This window comes from Trichechus manatus, unplaced genomic scaffold (assembly GCF_000243295.1).
Source record: "Trichechus manatus latirostris isolate Lorelei unplaced genomic scaffold, TriManLat1.0 scaffold00097, whole genome shotgun sequence".
In the NCBI taxonomy this organism is placed as follows: domain Eukaryota; kingdom Metazoa; phylum Chordata; class Mammalia; order Sirenia; family Trichechidae; genus Trichechus; species Trichechus manatus.
Genome location: NW_004444033.1, coordinates 4,835,427 through 4,863,331, shown reverse-complemented (window position 1 = coordinate 4,863,331; position 27,905 = coordinate 4,835,427). Strand labels below are relative to the sequence as shown.

General features: G+C 47.1%; 1 protein-coding gene across 2 annotated transcripts; it reads right to left on the bottom strand.

Moving 5' to 3' along the window:
• Positions 1 to 1,924: 1,924 nt before the first annotated feature.
• Positions 1,925 to 26,944, bottom strand: LOC101351087 (carboxypeptidase A4). Of its 2 annotated transcripts, XM_004382674.2 has the most exons (11): positions 26,877 to 26,944; positions 20,792 to 20,873; positions 20,234 to 20,368; positions 19,051 to 19,149; positions 15,454 to 15,555; positions 13,597 to 13,700; positions 12,897 to 13,008; positions 11,739 to 11,829; positions 9,468 to 9,667; positions 7,875 to 7,959; positions 1,925 to 2,323 (listed from the first exon to the last, which is right to left on the bottom strand). In XM_004382674.2, exons 1-11 carry the CDS (start codon positions 26,942 to 26,944, stop codon positions 2,136 to 2,138), a joined length of 1,266 nt encoding a protein of 421 aa, XP_004382731.1. In that variant the 3' UTR covers positions 1,925 to 2,135. The 2 variants fall into 2 exon arrangements, with proteins under 2 accessions (XP_004382731.1, XP_004382732.1); XM_004382675.2 differs by lacking the exon at positions 19,051 to 19,149.
• Between the last annotated feature and the right edge of the window lie 961 nt (positions 26,945 to 27,905).

The following is a 27,905-nucleotide window of genomic DNA, read 5'->3' as shown; positions in this document are numbered from 1 at the left end:
CATGGGGTCTTTTATTGAACAAAAGTTCTTCATTTTATTATAGCCATGGGTACCCTTTCTTTTAATGGCTTTTTTATGTCTTGTTTAAGAAATCTTTTCCTTAAGGAATTTAAAAGGCAAGCTCAATCTGAGGGGATGACAAATAGAGCTGGGTTGAGTCACAGAGGCCAGCATTGCCATGCCTCCCGAGGCCTTGTCTGGTCCCGGGCAGCCCTGATTGCCCAGCACAAGGGACGGCCAGCTGCTGGCAGGTGTGTACTGGTTGTGGAACTGGGTACCTCATGCTATTAGAGCTGGGAGCCATTAAAAATTCTAATCATAGACTGTAATTAACTTTCCTTGCTCTGCCGCCCCGCTCACTAAGCAACCTTTTGATTATAATTTGGCTTCCCATGTATCTGCCTACAGGGAGAGAATGTACTGTTCAGGTCGACGTGAGGCTCCAATCCTCTGAACAGTTACATGCCACGGTGTAAATTAATAAATTTGTATTCTGATTTTATCATCTGTCGTCTGAGCTCCGTAGGCGTGAGTCAGCATCCCTGAGTCTAATCAACACGGACACTGAGAATATCAGGCTTGTGAGCTGAGACACTAAGAGCTGGACCTAGGATCAGAGTGAAATCACCAGGGTAACACAGCCCGAGAGGCCCCCTGGCCCCAAGGAGCAGGCCTTCCCACCTGCCATGTGATAGGGACAGGGATTAGCAGTGACTTCTGACATTACAAAGAGCTGCAAATTCAAAAGCATGGCTCAGTTCTGCTCAGGTGAAGGTAGAGAACAGGAGATGATCATGACATTCATATTGAATATTATTTATTGGCTTCAGAGCACACACCAGATGCTGCACCAATTCTACGCAGAAGGATATGATCCCTAGTCAGGTGAAGAAAAACAAAAACAACCCAAAAGGTCAACAATGAGTGCAGAGGAGAAATGGAATAAGAGGAATCTGCTGGTGAATTCCTGCTCCACCTAGGTGCTCATGGTTCAGGATACAAAATAAAAGAAGGTGACTTTAAAGACCAAAAAAAACAAGAGAAAGAAACCCCGAGAACGCCAGAGCGTGGACAGGAATGTGGCCAGACTTGACACTCTCCAGCCAGCGGAGTGATTTAGGGCCTATAGGGCAAGGGCAAGCTCTTTGAAGTGAGTTCAAACGGCAAAGGGGAGATGAGCCCTTTAGGGCCAGCAGGGGTAATTTAGCATCCTGCCACTTAGATCACCACTTCAAGCTGGGTTTCTGGGTGACCAGAACCTAGAACGACACAGATCCCAGTTATATCAAACAATGAAGGGAAGGAAGTGATAAGAACTATAACTAACCCATTGCCATTGAGTCAGTTCCGACTCACAGCAACCCTATAGGACAGAGTAGAGCTGCCCCATAGGGTTTCCATGGCAGACTACCACATCTTTTTGCCATGGAGCGGCTGCTGTGTTCCAACCGCAGACCTTTTGGTTAGCAGCCGAGCACTTAACCGCTGTGCCACCAGGGCTCCTGATAAGAACTATAGGATCTGGGAACTCTTGGCCCAGTGATGGAAGGCGACCCTCTAGTTTGTATTCAGGCCCCCCTTCCCCCTGCAAAAAAGAAGGTCAATACTGATGACTGTAAAGGATTTGTTGCTTAAAGAAAAATATGTTCAAGGAGAGAGCTAAATTCAAGGAAGCTCTGCATCATCTTTGAGACTTTGATCTGAAAGGCAAGCGTTGTGTCCTTCAGGGCCTCCCTTGGGCCCCATTAGACCAAGGTCACAGGTTTGGATGTATGTGGAGGAGGCTAAAGAACCATCTCAGAAGTTCTTTGTTCTAAAAATGAGGTAGGGGTGTACCACCCAATAAAGGATGACCCAAAGTGTGGCCTGCTCAAGCAGCCGTGTGGAAGAAGAGACATACAAAAGGCTCAGCCAAACAGCAGGATTAACATACAGTAGGGAGGCAGAGCACTCTTCATAGGGGCATTGGCAGAATGCACCAGCTCCAGGGAGGGGGGCTGCAGAGGGGCTGCCATGTTCTTGACAAAGCCCGAGGGCCCTGAGTCTCAAGCGAAGGAATGAGCCCCTTTAACTGAGGCTGCTGCATGTGTGCACCTGTGGGTTATAATTAAATGTAAGTGAGTGGGAGTCCTGGTCTAGTAGAGGTGGTGCCGCACGTGCTCCATGATGATCTTCAAACTCAGCCAGGTCTCCTCCGCAGTGGAGATGATTTGGTTGGCTGGCAGCAGGAAGCCATAACGCCCAGTATCTCTCAACTCAAACGTGAAGGCATACTTGATGCCATTATCATATGCCCAGTCGATGCTGCTCCCGCTAACTGGGTCTGGAAGTTAGAAGAGAAAACACCTTTGAAGTCTGGCTCCCTTCAGGGTTAGGTGGGGAGGGGCCAGAATTTCTGCCTGCTGGAGGTTCCTTAGGGATCCAAAGTCTTTGCTATAAGTCATCAAGCCTGTAACACGTAAACTTGAGCCTGATCCACAGTCTCAGTCTGTCCTGCACAGGGAGGTCTTCACCAGTCTCCAAACAAGATATTTTAAATCCTCATTCCCACCTTGTCAGTAACTCACTGTACAGACTCCTGCAGGTCACTGAAAACCAATCTTTACAGAGTCGGGAGTGTGATAGGCTGCTTCCAAGATGGCCCCAGTGATCTCTGTCTCCCGGTATTACGCCATGGTGCAGTCCTCTCCTATACTGAGTATGGCTGACTTAACCTGTGTAACTAACAGGATGTTGCAGAAATGAAGGCGTGTGACTTCCAAGGCTAGGTCATAAAAGATACTGCCGCTTTCGCCCTGCTCTCTCTTGGATCATTCACCCTGGGGGAAGCCAGGTGTCACATCGTAAGGCCACTCAAGCAGTCCTATGAAGAGCACATGTGGTGAAGAACTGAGGCCTCCTGCCAATAACCAGCACTGACACATCAGGCACCTGAATGAGCCACTTTGGAAGCAGAGCCTCCAGCCCCAGTCAAGCCTTTGGATGACTGATGACTGCAGCCCTGGCAGACATCATGACTAAAATTTTGTGAGAGGCCCAGAGCCAGAGCCACCAGCTAAGCTGCTCCTGGATTCCTGACCCACAGAAACAATGTGAGCAAATTAATGTTTGCTGTTTAAACCACTAAGCTTTGGGGTAATTTTTAATGTAGCAATAGATAACTGATACACGGAGAAAAGGAAGCACAGCCCTTGGGACCTCCTTTTGCCAAAAGCCTTGGGGAAGGCAAGAGGCCAGTTTTTCTGCTTCTACCCAGTCAAACTCTGTCGTTGTTGTTGTTAGGTGCCGTGGAGTCAATTTCAACTCATAGCAACCCCATGTGACAGAGTAGAACTGCCCCACAGGGTTTTCTTGCCTGTCATCTTTATGAAGCCCTGGTGGCACAGTGGTTAGGAGCTTGGCTACTAACTAAAAGGTCAGCAGTTCAAATCCACCAGCCACTCCTTGGAAACCCCATGGGGCAGTTCTACTCTGTCATCTTCATGGAAGCAGATCGCCAGGTCTTTCTCCTGAACAGCCTCTTAGTGGGTTCAAACTGCCAACCTTTCAGTTAGCAGCTGTGTGCTTAACCATTGGGCAACCAGGGCTTCAGTCAGACTCTATTAGAGATTGGCTAAAACTGCAAAATGTAGATGACAATAAATAATAAAATAATGATGCCAGTACCCATAAAACCCACTGCCGTCAAGTCGATTCCGATTCAGAGCAACCCTATAGGACAGAGTAGAACTGCCCCCTAGGGTTTCCAAGGAGCGGCTGGTGGATTTGAACAGCTGACCTCTTGGTTAGCAGTCGAATGCTTAACCACTGCACCGCCAAGTCTCCATGATGCCAACAGCAGCTGTCATTCATTGAACATCTACCACGGGTAAGTCATTATACTAGAAACTTTGCATTTATGATCTCATTTAATCTTTAAAAACCCAATGAGGTAGGTATTATTGTCCTTGTTAAATGGGTAAGGAAGTCCAGGCTCAGAATGGGTAATTTACCTAAGAAAACAGAGATGGTAAGTGACAGAGCTGGAATTTAAACCCAGGCCCATCTGATGACAAAGCCCATGCTTCCTTCAGCCTACTCTAGGCCATTTGGTATGTTACATTTCTGTTAAATGAAAATATGGGTCCCTTTGCTTAGCCCTGGTGGCGCACTGGTTAAGCGCTGGGCTGCTAATAAAAAGGTCAGCGACTCAAACTCACCAGCTGCTCTGCAGGAGAAAGATGTAGCAGTCTGCTTCCGTAAAGATTACAGTCTTAGAAACCCTATGGGGCAGTTCTACTCTGTCCTATAGGGTTTCTAGGAGTTAGAATTGACTAGACTGAAGTGGGTTTGCTTTTCCATTGTTCCTAAAGGTCGTTTCTCATGAAACCACTGTGGGTTTTCTAGAAATGTCACTTCCTCTGAGGTTATGCGCTCCCTGAGGGTACTGAACAGGCTCTCCTGTACTCTCTGCAATCCCTGTGTGACTCTTAGGCCCATAGCCTTTCTCTACTCTGAGAAAATGCCAAATAAGCAACAGATAATGGCACAGGAAGTTTCTAGGGTTTATTTCCATAGCAAGCTCAGTTATTTCAGAATATACCTAAGATTCAGGCAGGAGGCAAAAAGACCTCTGCTGAGCAGTCAAAGCGGTAGAGTTCATAAACTTCACTCTACTTGAGCCCCTGCTCAAAGCCTACCTATTCTTTCTTTGAACACAAGCAGGAATATACTATAAACACTGTTCTGCAGTCTGCATTTTTCAATTAACACCTAAAGGTTATTCGCTATTAGCACAGAATGTTCCACTTGTATGAATGCAGCAAATCTATTACTGAGTACTCTACTGATGGGCATTTATATGCTTACCAGCCTTTTGCTACTCTAAACAATGCTGCCACAAACATCCTTAATATTCACGATTGAGACTAATGGACCACAAGTACTACAGCCTCCACCAGATTGAGTCCAGTACAACTACATGGTGCCCAGCTACCACCACTGACTACTCTGACAGGGATCACAATAGAAGGTCCTGGACAGAGGTGGAGAAAACTGTAGAACAAAATTCTAACTCACAAAAAAAAAGACCAGACTTACTGGTCTGACAGAGAACGGAGAAACCCCGAGAGTATGGCCCTCGGACACCCTTTTAACTCAGTACCGACGTCACTCCTGAGGTTCACCCTTCAGCCAAAGATCAGACAGGCCCATAAAACAAAATGAGACTCCATGGGCACACCAGCCCAGGGGCAAGGACGAGAAGACAAGAGGGGACAGGAAAGCTGGTAATGGGGAACCCAAAGTCAAGAAGGGGAAAATGTGGACATGTCATGGGGTTGGCAAAAATGTCACAAAACAATATGTGTACTAATTGTTTAATGAGAAACTAACCTGCTCTGTAAACTTCCATCTAAAGTACAAATTCAAAAAAAAAAAAGGAAAAAAAATATCCATGATCTATCCACTAGTCAAACAAACCCAAAGAACTTGTTTCCAAGGCCTTCGTAGATCAGAATCAGTGAAGAGGTGGGGAAAGGGTTGCTAGAGGTAGCTGGCCTGAAAGCAGTTCGAGCCTGACAGGAGGAAGGAGACATAAAAAGCAGACATAAGAATTAAAAAAGCAAGAGGCTGGGGCTATTTAGCATAGGGATGGAACAGTCCCACATGGCCCAGTAGGTCTTCAGGATATAATAACGGACAGCCAGAAGACCACTCGCTCATGAAGAAAAGGCGCTCAAATCTCTTCCACATGCTCTGTTTAAGAAGACAGGAAAGTGTGAAACCCATGTTCGAATTATTTTCATCCAAGATGGTTAATATAAGGGAAGTTCCAGCCCTTGAAGGGAAAAACATCAGCTATTTATGTAGCACATACCATGACACAGGGAGTTAGAGAGAGTACTGTTATGCAAACATGGATGACTTTTTTGGAAAGCAAGGAGGGCAGTCTCTAAAGAACACAGAGGAGGGGCTTTTGAAAGAGGTGAGGAGTTTTATGTCTCCTGGACAATCCTCAGGAGACCCTCCCTCCTCTTCTGTTGGTGGAGTCTGATAAGTATCTCTGAGCTTTGGCAGAGCCTTGCTGGGTAGAAGAATGTGTTTGATGTGGGAGGACAAGGCCGTTATTTTAACTGGTGTTTGGCTCCAAAGCCAAGACCCTGGTGACCCACAGAGATCTTTCAAGAAGACCTCCTCCAGGGGCTTGCACCAGGCTCTTAACACTCGTTAGTCCCTGCCTAAGTTCTGACTGATTAAGCAGAGGGTGCAGAAACGTCCCCCCACATGTGTTCTCTGGAGAGCTCCATTTAACAACAACAATAATAATAAACCATGAATAATTAATGGGTGTTGCTGCAATTAGCAACACAAACCCCACCATCATGCTAATGGCTTCATGTAGCCTGGTGGCATAGGAAACACAGACAAGAGTGTGGAGATCAGAGTGGAGAGGAGGGCTGGGTGGGATGGAGCCCTGAAGGGAACAGCTAGTGAGGGGAAGCAGGTAGGGTGGGCAAGTGAGTTAAAGACTTGAAGAGGAAATAAATGTCGGCAAGTTTGCAGGGGCTCGGAGGGTGGACCAATCGTTGGAAAACAGTTGGAGGAGGAGGCAGAAGACGGGCACTAGCTTGAAACAGGAGGAAAGAGGTGGTTCAGTGGTAGAATTCTCACCTTCCATGCAGGAGACCTGGGTTTGATTCCTAGCCAATGCACCCCATGCTCAATCACCACCCATTGGTCTGTGGAGGCTTACATGTTGTTATGATGCTGATCAGGTTTCAGAAGAGCTTCCAGACTAAAACGGACTAGGAAGAAAGGGCTGGTGATCTGCTTCCAAAAACCAGCCAGTGAAAACCCTATGGATCACAACAACCCTATCCCACTGTGCGTGGGGTCCCCATGAGTCAGGGGCCAACTCAAAGGCAGCTAACACAACAACTTGAAAGAGGTCAGAGCTGTGCTTCCTGTGTTCATATTCATATTTCCATTTACAGCTGGAGTCATGGAGAATGGTATTTTTCCCAAATGAAACATTTCAAGACAGACTCACAAAAGGAGAGAACTGGAAGGATCTCAGCAGGAACAGAGTGAATTGCTCGGATGAAACCAGGGCTTCTGAACCGGTTTGTTCAGGTTCGAACCCCTGCTGAGAATTTGCATTTCTAACAAGTCCCTAGGAAGTTATGCATAAGAATCACCTGGAGATCTTGTTAAACTGTAGAATCTGATTTAGTATATCTGGGGTGGAAATGCAAATTCTCAGCAGGGGTTTGAACCAGAACAAATTGGTTTGAAGCCCTGGATGAAACATCTCAGTGAGAAACCAAAACCAAGGTACCTCGTTCCTCAAAGTGAGGTTGTGGTAATGAGCCTCGAGCCCAGGCCTCAAGCCCAAGCTCAGATTTGGGGACTTGGTAGATCTGGGGTTTTTTTGGCTTGATGCTAACTTATGTTGGGGGCCCCCACCCCAGCTCTCTATGCTCCAACACTTGTTCATTTCTGATAAAAAGGTGAGGGCGTCTCTCCTACCCCTCCAGCCCCACCCCCATCTGTCTGCCAATTCAAAGCTGGGTTTCCTTTGACAATGGGATGAGCTTGAGGAAGTTTTGGTAAACTATGTCAGGATCTTTAATGCCAGGTAAAGAACAGAGACTCCACCACACTGAAGGACTGAACTCCTCTTGGGCACGAGATAAATAGTGGTGGTGATGATGGTGATGAAGACCACGCCAACAGCCGCTGAAACACGGGCTCGAGGTAAATTCCATCGATGACTAACAGCGAAAACCGTCAGACCACAGCATAGGAAGTCCAGCTGGCAGCTCTCTCCCACTCCATTTCAAGTCCCCTCTCAAGCATTTTCTAAGTAACTAGTAAGTACAGCAAGTACTTACAGAGAATGGTGCTGCTGGGACCCACTCGGTACTTAGTGCCCAACAGGGAAGCCAGAGCTTTGGCTGCACGCCCTGCCACCTTGTCCTGCGAGAGAGAATCAGCAGAGTGAGAAAGAATGGATCCTGCCAGCCCGCCATTCCTTCTCTGCTCTGCACTCACTGTGATGGTTTGGAAGACTCTCTGTACCTTCTCCAATATTCCCTCTGGTCTCTTCTTTCCCATCCAACCAGAGCCCCATCAACCAAAAAACCCATTGCTGTCGTGTCAATTTCAACTCATAGTAACCCTATTGGACAGAGTAGAACCTCCCCATAGGGTTTCCAAGGAGTGGCTGGTGGGTTCAAACCGCTGACCTTTTGCTTAGCAGCTGAACTCTTAACCACTTCGCCACCAGGACTCAGGCCTGACTATAAACTGAGGGACATGGACTGGTTCCTTCAACTCTTTCTCCAAGTTCTTCACTTCCAGTTTGAGGAAAGTGGTGGAGAAGGGTAGAGGGGTGCAAGATGGCGGGTAAGCACGCTGCAAGCATGAGTATTGCATGCTCAGATTGGAAGAGTTGTGTTCAAGCTCTCCAAAGATCAAAAAACTGCAGGGCTGCTACCCAGCCTACCAGGAATATGGTAAACGCACCATCACCTCCACCTGCCCCGAGGGAGGAGAATGTCCTGTCGATGGCATAAGGGAAGGCCAAGTACGTTCAAGAGAAAACCATCTGAGGAGTGGGTGTTCCAGAGTGGAGGCGGAGGCAGGGCCACCCCATATGGATGTGCCCTACCCAGGCACCTGCTGAGGAGGACCAGTGGGGCCAGAATCCGGTCCACACCTCGCCATGTGCCCTGGGTAGGGGTGCATCTGCTTAGGGGTTCATGGGCCTACGGGGCCCTGAGCAGAGGGGTGCACTCAAGCTAACTGGCACGGAGGCAGCGGCTGTCGTCACCCTGCAGATGGGAGCCCTACTCCACCCCAGGTGCCTCCCCGTGTCCTGGGGAGCATCTCTGTACATGACACAGAGCACCCTCCTCACGCCCCTCCTCAACAGGAATGAGGAACATCTCCCCCTGCCCACCATACTGCCAATCAACAGTTCTTGCCAAGCAGTGGGCCCTCAACGTGTTTCAGTCAGAAAAACAAGTGAAAAGGAAAGGCAGGTGGGCACGTGTGGCTCGTGGACTCAGAGTAGACACAGAAATGAAAAACACCGTCTTCTTCCTGTCCCCAGGAAGCCTGATGGCACATCCCAAAGAGCAGGGAGAGAAGAACCAAAACCAGTTGCCATCAAGTCAATTCCGACTTATGGCGACCCCATGTGTGTCAGAGCAGAACTGTGCTTCATGGGGTTTTTGACAGCTGATTTTTCAGAAGTAGATAGCCAGGCCTTTCTTCTGAGATGCCTCTGACTAGACTCAAACCTCCCACCTTTCAGTTAGCAGCTGAGCGCTTAGTCATTTGCACCACTCAGGGAGAGAAGACTGGACCCTTAATGAACCAAGCCCAGGCTCCTGACTTTCTCTATAAAGATGCAGAACGACCACTTCGGCTGTACCTGGAGGGTAAGGCAGGCCGGGGCTGGGCGGAAGGCAGCCACTTACCAGCTCCTCAGCGTCTGGGGCCTTGTCGACCGTGTACCCATATGGGTACATCAGCAGCTGTGAGTAGCTGTGCAGGTCAATGAAGCATTTGAAATTCCCATGTTCTTGGATGAAATCTACCACTGATTTCACTTCCACCTCTGAATTGGCATGAGGCCCATGGTACACTTCAGAGCATGGGTTGTCACTGGCTCCCTCTCCTGTGGGTGACAGCCCAAGAAGAAACAGTAACCCACAGGCCAAAGAAACAGATACAAGACACTCAACTAAGAGGAGGGGTATGGAGCTATCAGCAATGGGCAGGCCACCGCCAGGTCTTCCTGAGAACCTGGCTGGGTGGTGAATGTACAGAAGGCAGGGCACAGGAGACGGAGGCTAGGGTATTGGTCTGCTATAGCTGAGAAGAAAAACCACTAGGACTCCTTTAAATGGATAGAGTTGACCTTCTGTTGCACCCATAACAGCTGTTATGAATAATATTCATATCATACTTGACAATGAGTTGTAATTAATAAGTATTCTAGATAGTTAATATGAATACCAATTAATACTGAAAATGACTCCATTTATCTTAGTGTCAACTCCTTCTCTTGGTTCAGATCCTAATAGCCAAGTGGTGCCAAAAATAATCTATTGTTGTGGCTAAAATCTCTTGATTATTTGACATGTATTTAGAAATATTGCCTTCTGTACTACTTCACAATATAGCACCTCAAGGTATCTGGTGTGTGTGTGAAACCACTCCAGCAGTAGGAATATCTGGCCTAACTTGGATGCCCTCAGTTTCCACATTTGTATCAGCTCCTTTCCTGCAGGTACATCATTTTCCCCTCAATGGCTTTTGTGTATTTGTAGGCAAGTAGAAGAAGTATGTTAACAAAAGCAAAACATCGTGCCACTGAGGAATAGTGAAGGAGAACTGTGTGGCTTTGGAATTGGAAGGTGAGTTTGGAGCCTGGCTCTATTCAGCCATATGATCTTGAGATTGTTTCTGAGCCACCATGTTCTCATTTCAGATAATGCAATTCATTCACAAAAGAAGAATACATAAGATAATATATGAGAAAATCCCTGGCACTTTTGCAGGGAGATGGTCTTTAAATAGCTGGAACTCAGAACTCAGGTCTCTAACTCTCATTCTCTTTCCATGACGTCAAGTTGCCGATGTTCGTTCATATTCACACATTGAAGGGTAAACTGCTGGAGTTTCGTCTTCACATCCCGACCTGCTGCCCTAACAGGGGAAAGTGCTCTCCTCTGAGTTGCCCCTGGCAGCCCCCTACCCACCCAGCAACTCACCCAGGAGAAGGTGGTATGGCCAGGGAATAAAGAAGGCCCTGGAATTTGTACATCTAAGACTACAGTGGGTTATAAAAGATGAGGGGGAAAAAAACAACAGTTGCCATTGACTCCAACTCATGGCAACCCCGTGTGTGTGTCAGAGTAGACCTGTGCTCCGTAGGGGTTTTGTCATTTAAACGTGTCCCCCAAAAATATGTGTTGAAATCCTAACCTGTGGTTACAATCCCATTTGAGAATGGGTTGTCTTTGTTACTTTAACGAGACAGGATTAGTGTTGGGTGTGTCTTTTGAGATATAAAAGAGATTAAATAAGCAATCGAAAGGAGGAGAGATGGGGTAGGACAGATGCAAGACACAGGGAGATCGCCAAGGAACCAAGAAGCAGAAGCTGAAGAGACAAAGAACTTCCTCCAGAGATGACAGAGAGAAAGTCTTCCCTCAGAGCTAGCGCTCTGAATTCAGATTTCTAGCCTCCTAAACCGTGAGAAAATAAATTTCTGTTTGTTAAAGTCATCCATTTGTGGTATTTCTGTTATAGCAGCACTAGATAACTAAGACAGGTTTCAATAGCTGATTTTTCAGAAATAGATTGCCAGGCCTTTCTTTCAAGGCACCTCGGAGTTGACGCGACCCTCCAACCTTTCAGTTAGCAGCCAAATGCATTAACCATTTGCTCCACCCAGGAAGTCCGTAAACATTAGTGTAAACTGTAATCCCAATGCAAACAGGCTCTGGCCCACTGTTCTCTCAGAAGGGCAGGAATTCCTGAATCATTCAATTTCAAAATTGGAAAAATGAGATAAAAAAAACCAAACTGGAGACACAGTGAGTGTAAGGTGTTCCCCCAAAGTCTCTCAGTGAATCAGCCATGGAGCTAGACTGGAAGCTGGTCTCTCACTGGGGCCCGGGGTCCTAGTGGACCAGGCTACCTCAGCGGTAGCGGGATTTGAAAACAGCTCCCCCTCCTACCTGCAAAACTGGAGTTCCAATTTCTATTTGGGTCGACACCAATGCATTTGCTTCCAGGATTTCGGGACCGTGTCTTCCTCCAGAACCGGTTCTGAAAAATTCACCAAACATTCAGAGATAGGTCAGGGAAGAGCACCGGACAGGCAAGCTGCTGTGGCTCTGGATGTCCGAGGATCATTGGGCTCCAGTCCTCGTTCACTGGGCAGTCTCCTCTCACCCCCAGGGAGAGGAGGGGTAGCCCTCTCTGGTGCTAAGAGAGGGACTCCCCGAAACTCCCTGATGAGAATTCATACTGCCAGGACCAGGCTGACGCCACCCGAACCCACTGACCAATCTTGGCTTTAGACAAATGGACATCACGTGCTTCGACCACAAGGGAGACAGTAGAAGTGTAGAGCTCCAATGCCATTCTCGGCGAGAAAACAACCTGAATCGAATCCAGCCTCCAGATCTGACCTCCCGTTGTAGGAAATGGGGGGGATAAGGAGACAGATTAAATGGCGCAAAGCATCCAGTGGCCAAATTCCAAACGTAAGACATTCTGCGGGGCAAATCACTTGGTTTCTCCAACAAATGAGGGGCATTTGGAAACAGCGTGGGAGGGAGGGCCTTTGGTAGAATAAGAGAGACTTCAGAGACATAACAACCAAATGCAGCGTGCAGACCTTGTCTGGATCCTAACTGGAACAAACTGCCTCTTAAAAGACATTTTTAAGACAATTGGCGGTATTAGAAGATATTGAAGAACTTGCTAGTTTTTTAAAGCTGATAGTGGTGTGCTGTCTTTTTCCTTTTTTTAAATTATCATCAGGTAGAGATGCGTACCAAAGTATTTTTGGGTGGGATAGCGTGATGTCTGGGGTTTGTCTTAAAACGCTTCTGGAAAAAAATGTAGGGGCAGGAAATAGATGGAACAAAGATTGGGAAAATGTGGATAACTGTCTAATATATGGGGTTCATTAAACTATTTCTCACTATGGAAAAAGATTTCCTGGTGATTCTCAGCTGTGAGAATGACTGGCAGATGAAATCCCAAGGAAGCTCATGATGTGCTCATCCATGGAAATACTCTCCGGGGTCATACAGCTGCTTAGGGGCAAAGCAAGATATTCATCAAGAGCCTTAACTCCACGCCCAGCCCAGTTGGGTGTGACTCACTTTGGTCTGAGTGTACACATATCCATCAGGATTGGCCACAGGCAACAAGAAAATGTCCATTATCTCCAGGATGGAGGTGATGGCTGGGTCCTTCCTGTAGTCAGAAACAATCAGCACAGACAGAATGTTAGCTATACCTTGTCGATGCACACCTCCTTGATGCCCAGCTCCGAGAACAGCCCTCGCCCTGGGAGCCTCCCTGCCTCCCCAACAGCTCTCTGCTAAACCCTCGGAGCCACCCTGAACGGAACACAGCTGCTTGAGTGACATCTACCACAGTCAGTCCCGGGGCCCAGGCTAGTCACTCCTTCCGGGGGGTGGGAGGAGGGGTGCCGCACGTCAGAATAAACCCGTTGCCGTCGGGTTGATTCCAACTCATGACAACCCCATGTGTTACAAGAGTAGAACTGATACATAGGGTTTTCTTGGCTGTAATCTTTACGGAAGTAGACTGCCAGGCTTTTCTTCCATGGTGTCGCTGGGTGGGTTCAAACCACTAACCTTTCGGTTAGTAGTCGAGTACAAACTCTTCGCACCACCCAGGGACTTTTATGAATTGGATTCCCCACCTCTGAGCTGAAAAGGCCCCAGCCTACTGCATCCGGACCGAGCACCTCATCCCCTGCGCCCATCCACGTGGGACGCTGCGGGGGCACCCCAGGCCCACCAGAACTCCTGGCTAATCCCAGGCGGCATGACCTTCCTCGCCATCCAGATGCCCGTGGCCTGGGAGATCCACTCTCGGGAATGGATGCCTGCGTTCACCCAGATGGCCGGCCGCCGCTCACCTGTGCCGGTGCTGAACTGTAGGGGAAAAGACACCAGAAGTGAGCGCCGGGCCACGTCTCTACTCACCTCCCGCTCCCCATCCCGCTCCTATTCATTTAATCCATTTAAGATCATTCAGAGACCAAATGTTCCGGAGGGCACCATCTACTTATCGGGCTGCTCAATTGTTTGGTGGGGCCGAGCCGCAGCTCCAGGCAGCTTGAGCATCTCCCATTGGAAGCACACGTGGAAGAAAAATGCTACTGTGGATTGTAATGACGCTGTGATTAGCGATAATATGTCTCTTAAAGACCTAAAATGGTATCCTAACAGAGAGACACAGAGTGCATGAACCAGGCTGTCCTAGCGGATGTAGTAAATGAATTTCCTCTTCAGATTGGGATCAGGGGGTTGACAACAGCTCTTTGCCAACGGCATTAATGAACTCTGTCTCCTGTCTTTGCCACGGTCAGAGCTTGGAGCTAACGAAGCTGGAGTCTCCATCAGTCTAAACATAATTATTTTATAGCAACCAGCTCAGTGACAGGTACCCTCCTACTGGTAATTTGCCCCTTGCTGTAAGTCTGGGTTCTTCAGGGCTTAGAGGATGCTAAGGGTTTGGCAAATTCTTAGCACCACCAGTTGTCCCACAATTTGTTATCTCCAAATTCCTTGTTACCCATTTGACTGGATTATTTATATCCAGTAAAACCTGCGAAAGCCAGAACCTGTGTAAGGCGGAAACCTGTTAGAGAAGGAAAACTCAAATCATTTCCACTAAAATGAGCAATAGAAAAGTGGTAAGACTGCACCCTGTCAAAGGCAGAAAACTTGCGAGACCCCGAAAAGCAAGGCAGTCCTGTTGAGTTCTGGCTCTTATAGGTTTCACCGTAATTTATGTAACGATCATCATTCTCTATCTCCTTTGCCAATATAGACCTGAATCTGTGAGAAATATCTGGAAATTAGGCTCTGAGCAGCCAACGGCCCATGGGCTGGACTTAAAATGATGTCAACCCTAAAATTAGCATCCAAGGTCGTTTTTCCAATAAGCCAGACAAATCCAGAGCCCTGGTGGCACAGTGGTTAAGAGCTACAGCAAGCTATTGTTGCTAACCAAGAGGCCAGCCGCTCCTTGGGAACCCTGTGGGGCAGTTGTACTCTGTCCCATAGGGTCGCTATGAGTCAGAATCGACTCGACGGCAATGGGTTTTTTGTTATTTTTTAAACGAAACCTGTTGCCATCAAGTCAACTCTGACTCATGGTGACTCCATGCGTTTCATAGCGGAACTGCTTGCCGTAGGGTTTTCAATGGCTGTGAGCTTTTGGAAGTAGGTCAACAGATCTTTCTTCCAAGGCACCTCTGGGTGGACTCAAGCCACCAACCCTTCCATTAGTAGCCAAGTGCATTAACTGTTTGAGTCACCCAGAGACTCCGCTTTTCCAATAAGCACCCTTAAAAGCAGAAGAGAGTTTGTAGAACTATCCCAGTTTGTCTTTCTATTTAGAGAAGGTGGGAATGAAGGAAAAGAATGTGGTCCATCTGAGAGCTTTCTGGAATACTTGCCTGTCCCCATTGATCTTGCCTTTCAGTCAAGTCTTAGTATGGGGTGTACTCATTCTAACTCTCTCAACATAAGGCAAAAGCAAGGGACTCGGTCAGACCAAATTCTAACCTGGGTCAGATATCCCCCAGCTGTGCCCTCCTCCCTGACGCCAGGGAGATCCTGACAAGCTGCCTCCTTCAGACACCTGAAGTCTGGGTCCTGGAAGTGCCTGGGGCCTCACCTTCAATACATACAGTGGCCGGTTCTCAAACGAATGTCCAATTTTCACCTGGCTCACGAAGTCAGGAAAATCTGCAGCCATGCTGTCCATTTCAAGGTAAATCTGAGGTGGAAAAAGTGAACCCAAGGGCATTTTTAAAAATCTGCTCAGCTCTGCGTGGGGGTCTGTGAACTTTATCTTGTTGGTCTTAAGGATGTCTTACCTAGCCTTGGGGTCAACAATATTATCAGCACGGAATGCTTATTCTAGAGAAACTACCGAAAGAAGTCCTTTACCATTTTGTAGAGAATAACACATTTTATTTGCCCACACAATCATAGTCCACTAAACTAGAGAGATTTATCAGCTCTTCCTCCAACAGCTGCAGTCCTCTGCACCGGACAAGACTAGAGAACCAGTAACAGCCCCATTTAGCCAAGCTTCTTGAAAGCAATACTCTCTCAACTTTTTGATCACTTTCTCCATCGGTTAAAAAAAAAAAAAATTTAACACACACTGTATATATAGATACGACTCATAGCAACCCTATAGGACAGAGTAGAGCTGCCCCACAGGATTTCCAAGGACCAGCTGGTGGATTCGAACTGCCAACCTTCTGGTTAGGAGCCGAGCTCTTAACCACTGTGCCACCAGGGCTCCAATAGTGTTGCTATGAGTCAGAATCGACTTGATGGCAACCATTTGGGTTTTTTTTTTTTTTTTTTTTGCTATATATATATAGATGGAGCCCTGGTGGCACAGTGGTTAAGAGCTCGGCTGCTAACCAAAAGGTTGGCAGTTTGAATCCACCAGCTGCTCCTTGGAAACCCTACGGGGCAGTTCTACTCTGTCCTACGGGTCGCTATGAGTCAGGATCAACTCAACAGCAGTGGGTTTGGTTTTCTTAGTTTATAAATAGAGAGGGAGAGAGAGATACATACAGTTGTTGGTTGCCATCAAGTTGATTCCAACTCATGGCAACTCCGTGTGTGCAGAGTAGAACTGCTCCACAGGGTTTTCAAGGCTGTGACCTTTCAGAAGCAAATCACCAGGCCTGTCTTCTGAGGTGCCTCTGGGTAGGTTCAAACTGCCAACCTTTCGCCTAGTAGTGGAACACTTAACTGTTTGAGCCACCCAGGGACTCTCTCTCTACCTATATACATATAATATATACATGTATATATATAATACATGTATATAACATATACATGTACTATGTATAAAAAAGGTTGAGTTCGTAATAAATATAAATACATGTGGAAATATAGATAGAAGTTGTAATCATTTCTTCCTCCATCCCAATGGACCATCTTGCTTACACCCGGCAGTGGAGGCACCCTACTACAGAAATGATTTCTCTAAAGCTTTGTGAGAGCAAGTGAAAAACTGTGAACAGTGGCTAAGAAAGCTTCCATTTGCTTTCAGCAAAAAAAGGTTTGATTGAAATAGAATTATCCACCTTAGTTGCTTGAGCCTTTTGAAGGTCAACAGAAGGAAATAAACAAATACATATTTAGTCCTTAAAATTGGAAGAGGCAGCCATTTAGAGGAGGAAAATGTGCAGTCAATATAGAATAAAATCACACATAAAGGGTTTATCAGACTTGCAGTCAATCTGGCAGACTGAACAGAAGCAAGAAACCATCCCCAAACACACAGGTACACCAGATAAAATACAATGACAATGTTACAAATGCACAGTCAAGTTTAAAAGCAGAAAAAAGGGGAGCTTGTAGGTGCCAGAGGGGAGGGGTAGAGATGAAGCCGCAGGACCATCTTTCCGCCTCAGAGGCTGAGGGTTTGCAGCAAACCAGGATAGGAGTAGAGGACATTGGACCCAGCGTGGGGCAAGAGCTGCAACTGAGCTCCTTACATAAAAGTGAGAGCTGGGAATTGGCAGTTCCAGCCACGAAGGGGGCCCGGAAAACTCTACCCACTGACCCTGGAAAGTGAAGCAAAAGCACGATGCCTCCCTGAGCCATGAAAGAAAAGAGAGTCACCCAGGAAAAGTTAAAGCACCACACTATGTCCAGATGTGGGTTCACACTCACGACTGCCAGCATCAGGGGAAACAAGAAACTAAGAAAGATAACAATCACCACAGTAACCACACCCAGAAGGTCTAGAACCAGAAACCCTGGCAGAGACAAACTGAAATTCCCATGAGAGACCTAAGAAAGCCCGAGTGGCTGAAAGTTGTTTTTAGAAAGCACTGAACGTGATCAAGCTAGGAGGGAGATGGGACTCCAAAATCCACAGCAAAAGGCCTCACATGAAATGAGAGAAAGCTGTAAAACTGATTGCAAGGGGCACCAAAAGCCAGAGAACCAGAAGCCAGCATCTGATGAGAAAGTGAGACTCCAGGAGCAGGCAGGTGAGGGGACAGGTGACGTTTGTGACTGGTCAACTCAGCTGGGGAGTGCTCCATACTAATGAGGCACACATCATGGGCTTGAATCCTGTGTGGGCCCATTCACTCTGCCTTTGTCCATGGCCGCAGACTGAACTCCTAACTTCATCCAGCTGTTTTGCAGATGTGTATCACCGGTCACAAGACAGATCAAGGGGCAGTGCGGTTGGAAGTCTGCATAATAAACAAAACTTCCAATAACCATGGGAAAGGAGCGGAAATAGTGGGTCAACCTTTGAAACAACCCCATCTAGAAAAAATACCAGCTTAAAGTATATTGCCTTATGAAAAGGATACAGGAACACCATCTCTACATATGAAGAACCTCATGTATTAAGGTATATGAAGGAGAATACCTGCTTAGATTTGGGATGTGTTCCTGAGCTCGTAGAGTGTGCAGATTAATGGAGAAGAGAGTGAGGTACATAAGAGAACTATACTGCGTGTGTCACAGTTCCAGTCCAATATCATATTAAATTATTCTGCTCCAAGCTTTTCATTTGAAGGGTTGACTTACCTTGAAAGTCAGTCATCAATGTAAAGTGGTTTCTAACTAAACATAGAACCAAAACACTTTATGGAACAAATATACGTTGTCAGTGGTCATGATAAATGAGTGGAAATATTTGGTTAACCTTGGAAGTAACCACTTGTCTAGTTGCCTGGAATAAGTAACATTTTATCCTGAGTGAACAAAATAGAGATTGTGGTGGGTATAAGAAGGTGGAATTACAAGGACTAGAAATGACTGCAATTATTTCATGGTTTTCTTTGAGGGCTTGCTTAAGAAATGAAGGATGCATGTTAGGGAAAATGTCCAGTTTGCGTGTCGCCAGGGACGGATTACCCAATAAAAAAGGAACGCACGGGCTTACTTGGGCCTACTTACTAATCTGTAGTACACAATTTCACAGGTGAAACACAATTAAGCTCATGTGTACCTGCTTACCGTAAGCCCATGCATACCTCGCTTACTGCAAGCCTGTGTGTATCGTGCTTACTTGGTTAATCTGCCCCTGTCACTATGCTCTTAGGTGCTGGTGAGAGTCAAACTAGCCAAGAATAAGCATGGAATGGAAGTGTACACATTCTTTTGCCCCTAAGTGAAGTGATATTGTGCCAAAGACGAGTATCTCCCAGAAGTAACGGGAGGGGGTATGCAAACCCAGGAGGCAGATAAACTTGATAATCTGCTCTGAAACACTTACTGCTTCCAGAGAATGGTAGGCCCCGTAGTTGAAAGGATCACCACTCCGCTCTCTCCCTTCATTGTGTTGCGTTTCCTCATCTTCGTCATCTAAAAGGGACTAAAACAGGCAGGGCAACGTTGTGAGAGCGGCCCATGCAGGTAGAGGTTCACGTTTTTTCTACCATCTCTTGAAGTGTGGGCTTCACCAAAATGGCGACACCCTCAGCACACATATCAAGCGACACAAATGTCAAAGTTTAAAAGGGGGTCAGATTTCTTCCATATATTTATAAAAACCTTACTTCTTGGCACCCAACTTACATCACCCCATTCAAAACCCACTTACTCCCTGGAAGCAACATACGTGCTATTTGGTTATCCTACACCTTGAATTCTCTAGACATCAGCCCGCATCTGGTATCCAGCGCCTCTGAAATACACCGCTTGGAAAACCATTCAGAAACAAAGAAATTCTTATAACCACTCATCTTTGAAGGTTCCTGGCAGATGTCTGTGACATATGAGGATGATTAATAAGCTCACAGCTGCTCACGCCATCAGGAAACTCCCAGGCCAAATCACCAATTAGTCCATAACCCACCTCGGTGAGGGAGAGAACATGACACTGCCCTGCTGTTCAGATACAGGATGTGAGGCTGGTGTCTGGCTTGGAAGGTGATGTTCCCTCTGCTGGGGGCTGGTGGTAACATTCCCCCTTTCTCAAAGGGTGCATTTTATGACTGGTCTCCCACACCCTCTCCCCACTCTGCTCTTGCCCCCTGACTTCAGATAAGAAGAGGGAGAAAATAGTATTTATGGGGCATCTATGATATACCAGACACTGTTAGACATTTTATGTACACTTAATCACTTAGTCTTCTCAATAATCCTATGAAGTAGGTATCACTATTACCATTTTACTGATGAAGAAACTGAGACTCAAGAGGTTAATAGCTTGTCCAAAGTCACATAACTAGTAGTTAGCAAAATTAGGATTTGGATCCAGATCAGTGTGGTTTCATAACCTATGTAGGCCCTTCCTACTAAAACATATTGTTCCTCGAACAAGTCACTTGCTTTCCTTTCAGATACCTCAATTTTTTTCATCTGTAAAATGGAGAAGGGTTGGACCAGAACTTGAAAATCTCTCAGGTACACTCTGGATTGGCTGGAGGACCAGTGAGGGGCCCTGGCCTACCCACCTGCAGGTCTTCAGTCGTCACTGAGTACTCTAAGCCCTGGGACTTCAGGAAGGATTTGACTGGCTGCAGACTGAAAGACGGGACCTGGATATCCACAGGACAACCAAAAGTGGAGGGAGGTTTCCAGAAGTTAAGCTGAAGAGGAAAGAAACAAAACCAGGTTAAAGGACAGTTCAGGTAAAAGGCACAATGAGCTCATTCTTCTAGAACCACTGCCAAATGCCAGGGTGATCCCTGAGGGGCTGGGTGTCCAAGAGCAAACGCTGCCATTTCACATTGTATCTGGTCAGTCCTGCCCAGTGGAGTCCAAGAACCAATAAGCCTATGGCAGAGAGCAGGATGGAGCCCACGACTCATGCCTCCCATCTCCAGGACAGCACTACTGACCAACCACACTTCTCCTCCACCACTGTCTCAACATGTAAATGCCATGTTGACTAACACAGGATTATACACAGAAAAGCTTCCGGAATAATAATAATCACAATGCTGGTGGCACAAAAGTCTTCTCCCACCGAAGTTAGAAGATGCCCAAGAGGACTGAGAAGAAGAAGTTACCGTAAAGTTGTCCGAATTCACTAGCTGAATCAGTTTGTGGATCTCATCTTCATTTCTGACATTGATCCTAAAAACTTGGTCCCTAGAGGGGGGATTAAAAAAAACACCAAAAGATAATGGTGACCTTTCAGCTGGCAAATAAAGCCACACCTACCACCCCAGACATAACTGGACTGAATAAGAGGAAATGGTCTAGTCTTTGGTTATAATGTATAGCCATTAAAAATAAGACTACATAGCAAATATGAAAAAGCGCTTATGGTATAACTTTAAGGGAAATATTAAGTGAAAGAGCAGGACACAAAACTGTGTGTATGCCATGATTACAAGCATGGAAAAAGCAGATGGACTGGAAGAAAAACAGACAACGGAAATATACCAGAGGCTGACGGTGCTTATGTTCGGGTCATGGGATTATGGATGACTTACTCTTTTTTTCCCCCTTGTATCTGTTTTCTGTAATGTGGTCATATTACTTTATAATGAAAAACATATATATTTTCCAGAAAGGAATGTTCCTGAGTTACACGCAAAGCTAACTCAAGACATAAAGAAGCACTTCTTCAATGTCAGGGGCCAGGGCTGAAATGTTGGCGGAACCTCCAGGCTGGGAGGGGCTAGGGGAGAAAACAGACCCTGTATCCTCAGAGGTTTAGAAAAGAGGGGAGATGTTGGAGGGGGAGTCCCTTAATCCCTTCCAGCTCCAGAATCCTATACAAATGCGGATTGCAGAGGGCCGTGAATATGGCCCGGGGTACTGATGCTGTATTTGGGACAGGGCCCCCCTCCCCCCGCCCTGAGGGAGCCTGCCCTGTCCAGAGCCCCCTTTGCTGTTTGTCCTGCACTTGTGTCGTGTACACCATTCAGCAGCGACAGCGGAAGAGGCCCCTGAAGCCTGGGTGTGGGTGGGAGAAGGCCGAGCTGGAAAAGCTGCCTTTGTGTCCCACGCCTGCTCAGGGAGCCAGGGGATCCATTAGGCCGTTGCTAGGTGACAGCTCGAATGAATCCGCACTCGACGCTGTCACATGTGTCATCCCTTTGACACAAATGAATGCGGGAAGAGAGGCTGGAGAGGGCTGTGGGCTGAAGGACCTGTTGACAGAGAAAATGGGTCTGTCACCGGGAGCTAACTATGCAGCCTCACGTGGCAGCTCAGCCTCTCTCTGTCTTAAACACCAGCTCCAACCGGATGGGCCCTAAGGGTCTTACTTTGTTCTGGAAGGATCTGGGGGCTCTGGTTGGGGGGGAGGGGAATCCAGGCCAACCTTAAGGAGGCAGACTGGGTCCACTGCAGAGCTGCCACCATTACAGACAGCAGGTCTGGAGGAGCTGCTAGGGCTGAAGTTTCCCTTGAACGACTTGTTGTCTCCACAAGGTCCTGCAAGGGGGCAGCCCGTCTGCATCCCTGAGAGCGGCTGAGGCATCTTGGAGAAACCACTGGCTGGACAAGTCTGAACCCAACAGCCTTGTCCAGAGTTTACCTACAGCCCTGGGACTGTGGGACCAGGGTATGGTAGATGAGGGAGGAACCAGACTACCATTCTCTGACATGAGCAAGCAGGTTCACAAAAAAGGGATGGGTTGAAAACGGAGGGAACCCCTCATTCCTGACTGAATACTAGGGCCAGTCATCCACACTCATGCTCTGTCACAACCTACTCCCCCGACAATTCAGAAAAAGGAGTGCACTGAAGATAAGCATTCTAGACTCAAACTGATACGTGCACACCAATGTTCATTGCAGCATTATTGACAACAGCCAAAAGGTAGAAACAACCCAAATGTCCATTCAACGAATGAATGGATAAACAAAATGTGGTATATACATTGTTGTGGCCGTTGAGTCGACTCCGACTCATGGCGACCCCACCTACAACAGAACGAAATGTTGCCTGGTCCAGCCTGGTAACATCTTCACAATTGCTGGTATGCTCGAGACCATTGTTGCAGACACTGTGTATTTTGAGAGCTTTCCAATCTACAGGGCTCATCTGTATCAGACAATATTCTGCTGTGACCCATAAGACTTTCACTGGCTAACTTTCAGAAGTAGATCACCAGGGCTTTCTTCCTAGTCTGTCTTAGTCTGAAAGCTCCACTGAAACTTGTCCACCACGGGTGACCCTGCTGGTATTTGAAATACAAGTGGCGTAGCTTTCAGCATCATAGCAACGCGCAAGCTGACAGATGCGTGGTGAGGTGTATATATACAATGGAATACTATGCAGCCATAAAAAGGTATGAAGTTCTGATACATGCTGTGACATGGACCTTGAAAATATTATGCGAAGTGAAATAGGTCAGACACAAAAGGGCAAATATTGTATGACCCCACTTAGATGAGAAACGTAGAATAGGCAAGTTCATAGAGACAGAAAGTAGAACAGAGATTACCAGGGGCTTAGGGGAGGGGTAATGGAAATTATTGTTTAATGGACACAGAGTTTCTGTTTAGAGTGATCAGAAAGACCTGGAAATGGATAGTAGGGATGGTTACACAACATTGTGAATGTTCTTAATGCCACTGAATTGTACGCGCAAAAATGGTTAAAATGATGAATTTTATGTTATGCGTATTTTACCACAGTAAAAAAATGGGCATTCTAGAAAAAGCCTGTGCCTCGACACCTTCACTGGCAAAACTCTTGTTGTGGTTGTTAGCTGTCATCGAGTCAATTTCGACTCATGGTGACCCCATATGTGCAGAATACCAAAAACCCGTTGCCGTTGAGTCCATTCCAACTCATGGCGACTCTATAGGACACAGTAGAACTGTTCCACGGGGTTTCCAAGAAGCAGCTGGTGGATTTGAACTGCCAACCTTTTTGGTTAGCAGCTGTATCACACTGTGGCTCTTAACCACTGTGCCACCAGGGCTCTGTGAGCAGAACAGGCATTTGTAAAATACAACACTGACGAGAACTATAGCAAAGAAAGAAGGAAGGCAGAAGGAACAGGAAGAGAAACACGAGGAATGTAACAATAAGAAGTTCTTTGGAATATGAAAACCCTGCTACACATCCACCTAGACTGTGTATTTTGCATTTCCCGAGGCAAAGACTTCATACTAGAACTTGCACACTCTGGAGCACAGACCGCAGCAATGGAACACAGTGAATCTGCAACTCTAACTGGCCCAGATGGTGATTAAATCCACTACCCATTTCATCATGCTCTAATCCATCAAGCTACAGAAGCTAAAGAAACATGTGTAGTGCACAGAGGGACAGAAGGCAAGGGCTGATGCCTCTGCCCCTCGTCTGCCTCTCTCCTCTACACCCTCTTGGCTCCAGCCTCCTGAGACCCCCAATTCGCCGTGGACCTTTGCCCTCCTATGCCTCTGCACAATCCCTGGGTGGCGAAAACGGTTTATGCTCAGCTGGTAACAAAAAGGTTGGCAGTTTGAGCCCACCCAGCGGCACCATGGAAGAAAAGGTCTGGAGATCTATTTCTGTAAAGATTACAGCCTCCAAAACCCTTTGGAGCAGTTCTACTCTGTAACACACAAGGTTGCCATGAGCCAGAATCGACTCGATGGCACAAGACAACAACAACAAATGCCTTTGCACACATTGTTCCCTCTGCTGGCCTGCCCATCCCTTTTCCTTATCTGCCTGGCGATCTCCCAACCAGTCTTCACGACCTAACTCCCATCATCCATGAAGCTTTCTCTGCCGTAAGGCAGAGTTAGATACTGTCTTCAGGTGGTCTACCAACTGGGGGAAGGATCTGCCATTATTCTTATGACCATAAGCGTATCAATACCTGAAAGCAGAGAGAAAGTAAGTGGGGCGCCACGTGAAGGGCAGCCTTTTCCTTGCCTTCATTGGCCTTGTCCCTGTTTGAAAAATGCCTGTCCAGGTCATGAGTGTGGACGGTTGAGTACAACCTATCTACACTATCTGGAAATTCACTGTAGACCTCAGATTCTTTCTGAAGATGGAAGACTGGCCTAGGGGGCTGGGGAGCATGTTGGGATTTGCAGGTGGCCGTGTCCACCCCTCCTGCTCTCTACTCTATGGGTGTTATTACAGCTCTTAAGTCTCTCCCTCTTCCATGCCCAGTGCCATCCAGCTGTGGCCAATGCAATGGTTAGGGAGACCCTCTCATTCACCTCACACTTGTCCCATGTTCTGGACAGTCCATATTCACCTGGTGACTGAGCTTCTACCACTCCCCTTGTACTGAGCGGGCAGCCAAGGGGCCTGTTCTTTGGGCCTTTCTCATCTACTCTTTGTCTCTTTATCACCTGCATACCCAGCCAGGCTTAGCAGCCACCCCGAGTAATAAGAGATGGTCTCACACGACTCTGAAACATCTGCCAGATGCTGCTGAGGCAACAACCAGTTCTGCAACTACTTCCTGCCCTCTGCCTGCCCCCTACCTCTCGGCACCCGGCCACCGTCCATCCTTCAGATGACTGAAGACAAGGACAAAGGCACCAGCTGAGCAAAAGAGCCTGGGGAGGTGGGCGAGTTGGGTGGAACGGAGACTGGGTGGTGAGGAGAAACCCCCATCTTCATCTCCATCGCCCTTCCACCCCTCAAAGCCAATCTAAGTCCTGGCTTCCCCACCAACCACCCAACGGGGAGGCCGGCTTCCCCTTGCTCTAAATGTTCATTGAGCCAGGTGTCTGGGACATATCTGTGGGCCCCAAGAAGGATTCCACAACCTCTATGGGTTCCCTACTGTGGGGAGAAAACAGATTCTGGGAAGAGGATGACACTCTTGGTTAAAATCAACCGCAATTAACTCAGACGTCAGCCCCATCCATGCAGAACAGTGGTGAGCACTCCAGACCCAGCCCAGCTGTGTCAGGGCCAGGTGTCTGCGCTTTGTAAGAGAGGCCTGCGTCCTGAGGAACAGAGATTTTTCGGCACTTGAAGAGCTGCAGTGGGCGCCTGACGGCTCTGTGCACCAGCCCACACGGCAGCAAGTGTAAGCTATTACACATCTACTGCTGGGCTGCCTGTGGAAAAATCTCCTTCCCAGGCCACCTTCTACGCCTAACTCCTCCAGGCCATTTGGCAATAGAGACACAGGTGTGTTCAGAAGTCATCACCATAAAAATTACTCAATCCCATATAAGTCATTACCCGAATAAACGACCCCAAAGTCCTTTTAGCCTAATAGTGATAGCTGAGAGCAAGCTAACAGCTACAGTTAGAGCCGTGAGATACAGGATTCTGTGTGGAGGTTGTGTTCCAGCAGAAGGTTATGGGATTTTGTTTTGCATTCAGAGTTCCAGCTAGCCTGCTTACCAGCTAAGTGGCCTTGGGTGGGTTCCTTAAGGCTGACTTTTTTCATGTTTAAATTGAGGAAAATAACACCCCTGCCTGGCAGGGTTCTTGTGTGATCCAAAAGACAATGTACATGAAAGCTTTTTGCAAATGGCAAAGCGTTACGCAGTAATGAGTTATTATAATTCAATCTTCTAGCAGGGCACCGTGGCATCCTTTCATCTGTCCTACCTCCCCAAAGTCTTCTCCTTTGCACACCTCAGAGCATTCTGTGTGGAGCACGTTGAGCAAGTGTGTGCACGCACACACAAATACACACAGACAACGTACAGGTGTGTCCTTGCATGTCAATTTTCGATGCCAGGGCAAGGCAAGACCTAGCAAATCTCACGTCCCAAAAGCTGACCAGAAAGCCCGGTAAAGGCCCTCACCATTAACAGAGGCAAAACCAAGAGTCTAAGATTCAGGTTTTCCCTTCAGTGTGGCAGAAATTAGAAATGATAACTGGTAATTCTTGGCAATTAATAATGTAGGAGGAAAAAAGCCAAAGATGCCTGCAAGTGACTTTACAAATAAGAACTAGGGAGAAGACAAATTGGCAGGAGGCTAGGGAGCTGGGAGGGGACCATGGAGATCATCTCGTCCTGACTTCACAGATGAGGAAATCAGGCCTCAGAGAAGAGCAATAACTTGTCTAAGAGGACACAGTGGCTGAGCGAGGACAGAAGCCAAGGTCTTCTTTTTCAGTGCCATACTGCTCGAGGGATAACCAGCTGTTCATTTTCAATTTCATTTGGTTCCCAAGTTTCTGAACTAACCAAATAATAAGTCCAAAAGGAACTTACCCAAAAAACTTCTCTTGGCAACAGATGCTGGGCCCAATAAGGGCCCCAAAGAAGAGTATCCACCTCATGTTCCAAGAGTATCAACCACACACTGGCTGAGTCAAGCTGTATTTATAAGCAGTCTGAAGCAGACTCACGTCCTCAAAAACGCTAATGTATTTCCCAAGCACCCTTACAGCTCTCACTATAGGCAGGCTGGTCCCTGCCATTCCTTTAGCGTGATAAAAAACAAGCCACTCCATTTACAAGTCAGGAACCTGCTCCACAGGCTGGAAAAGGCTGTGCCAAGGGTGCCATGTTGCTCATCCCTCCACATTGAAATAGTGTTTTTTGAATAAACAGGAAGTCCCACAGTACTGGATGGAGTCCATACTGATAGGAGACATCAGACTGTAAACCTGGGACTGCGTGACTTCTAGAGTAATAAAAAAGTGAAGAGTATCAAAGCAACCCCAAGCCAGTTTGCAAGACCACATCAGAGCAAGTCATAACGAGCTCCCTGGGTGGCGCAAACGGTTTGCGCTCGGCTACTAACAGAAAGGTTGGTGGCTTTGTGGAAGAAAGGCCTGGCAATCTGCTTCCGCAAAGATCACAGCCAAGAAAACCCTATGGAGTTCAAGTCTACTCTGTAACACATGGGGGCGCCATGAGTCAGAAGCAACTCATCAGCAATGGCTTTGGCTTTTTTGATTTTAGGTCCTAATGAGGAAAGTCATGGCTTCTGTTATAAATCTGGAGCCTGATTCTTATGACTCCACTACAAAAGCAGAAATATATGAGGGAATTGGCATAGGAAGAATGTGTTACTCTGAATAAATTACTGGTTTTCCTTGGGGTCTCAGCTAAAAGATGAGGCTTAATGATATCATTCATAATAAGACTTTTTTGCATTGGCTAGACTCTGAGTCTGGTGGTCTTTCCATCAAGTCCAATAGAATAAACAGAAAACACTCAGGATCTCCAGAACTTCTTCAAGAGCTCTGGGGCCTCTGAGTCTGTCCTGGCACTCCCAATTCCCACAAGCCTCCC

Bases quoted from the DNA above. Each gene is read 5' to 3' on its own strand.
- LOC101351087 (XM_004382674.2), bottom strand. From the start codon at position 26,944: ATGAGGTGGATACTCTTCTTTGGGGCCCTTATTGGGCCCAGCATCTGT. The intron at 11,830-12,896 runs GTGAGTCACACC...TGAATTTTTCAG, and splicing joins ATGTGTACACTCAGACCAAA to AACCGGTTCTGGAGGAAGAC. The intron at 9,668-11,738 runs GTAGGAGGGGGA...TGTCACCCACAG, and splicing joins TTGGAACTCCAGTTTTGCAG to GAGAGGGAGCCAGTGACAAC.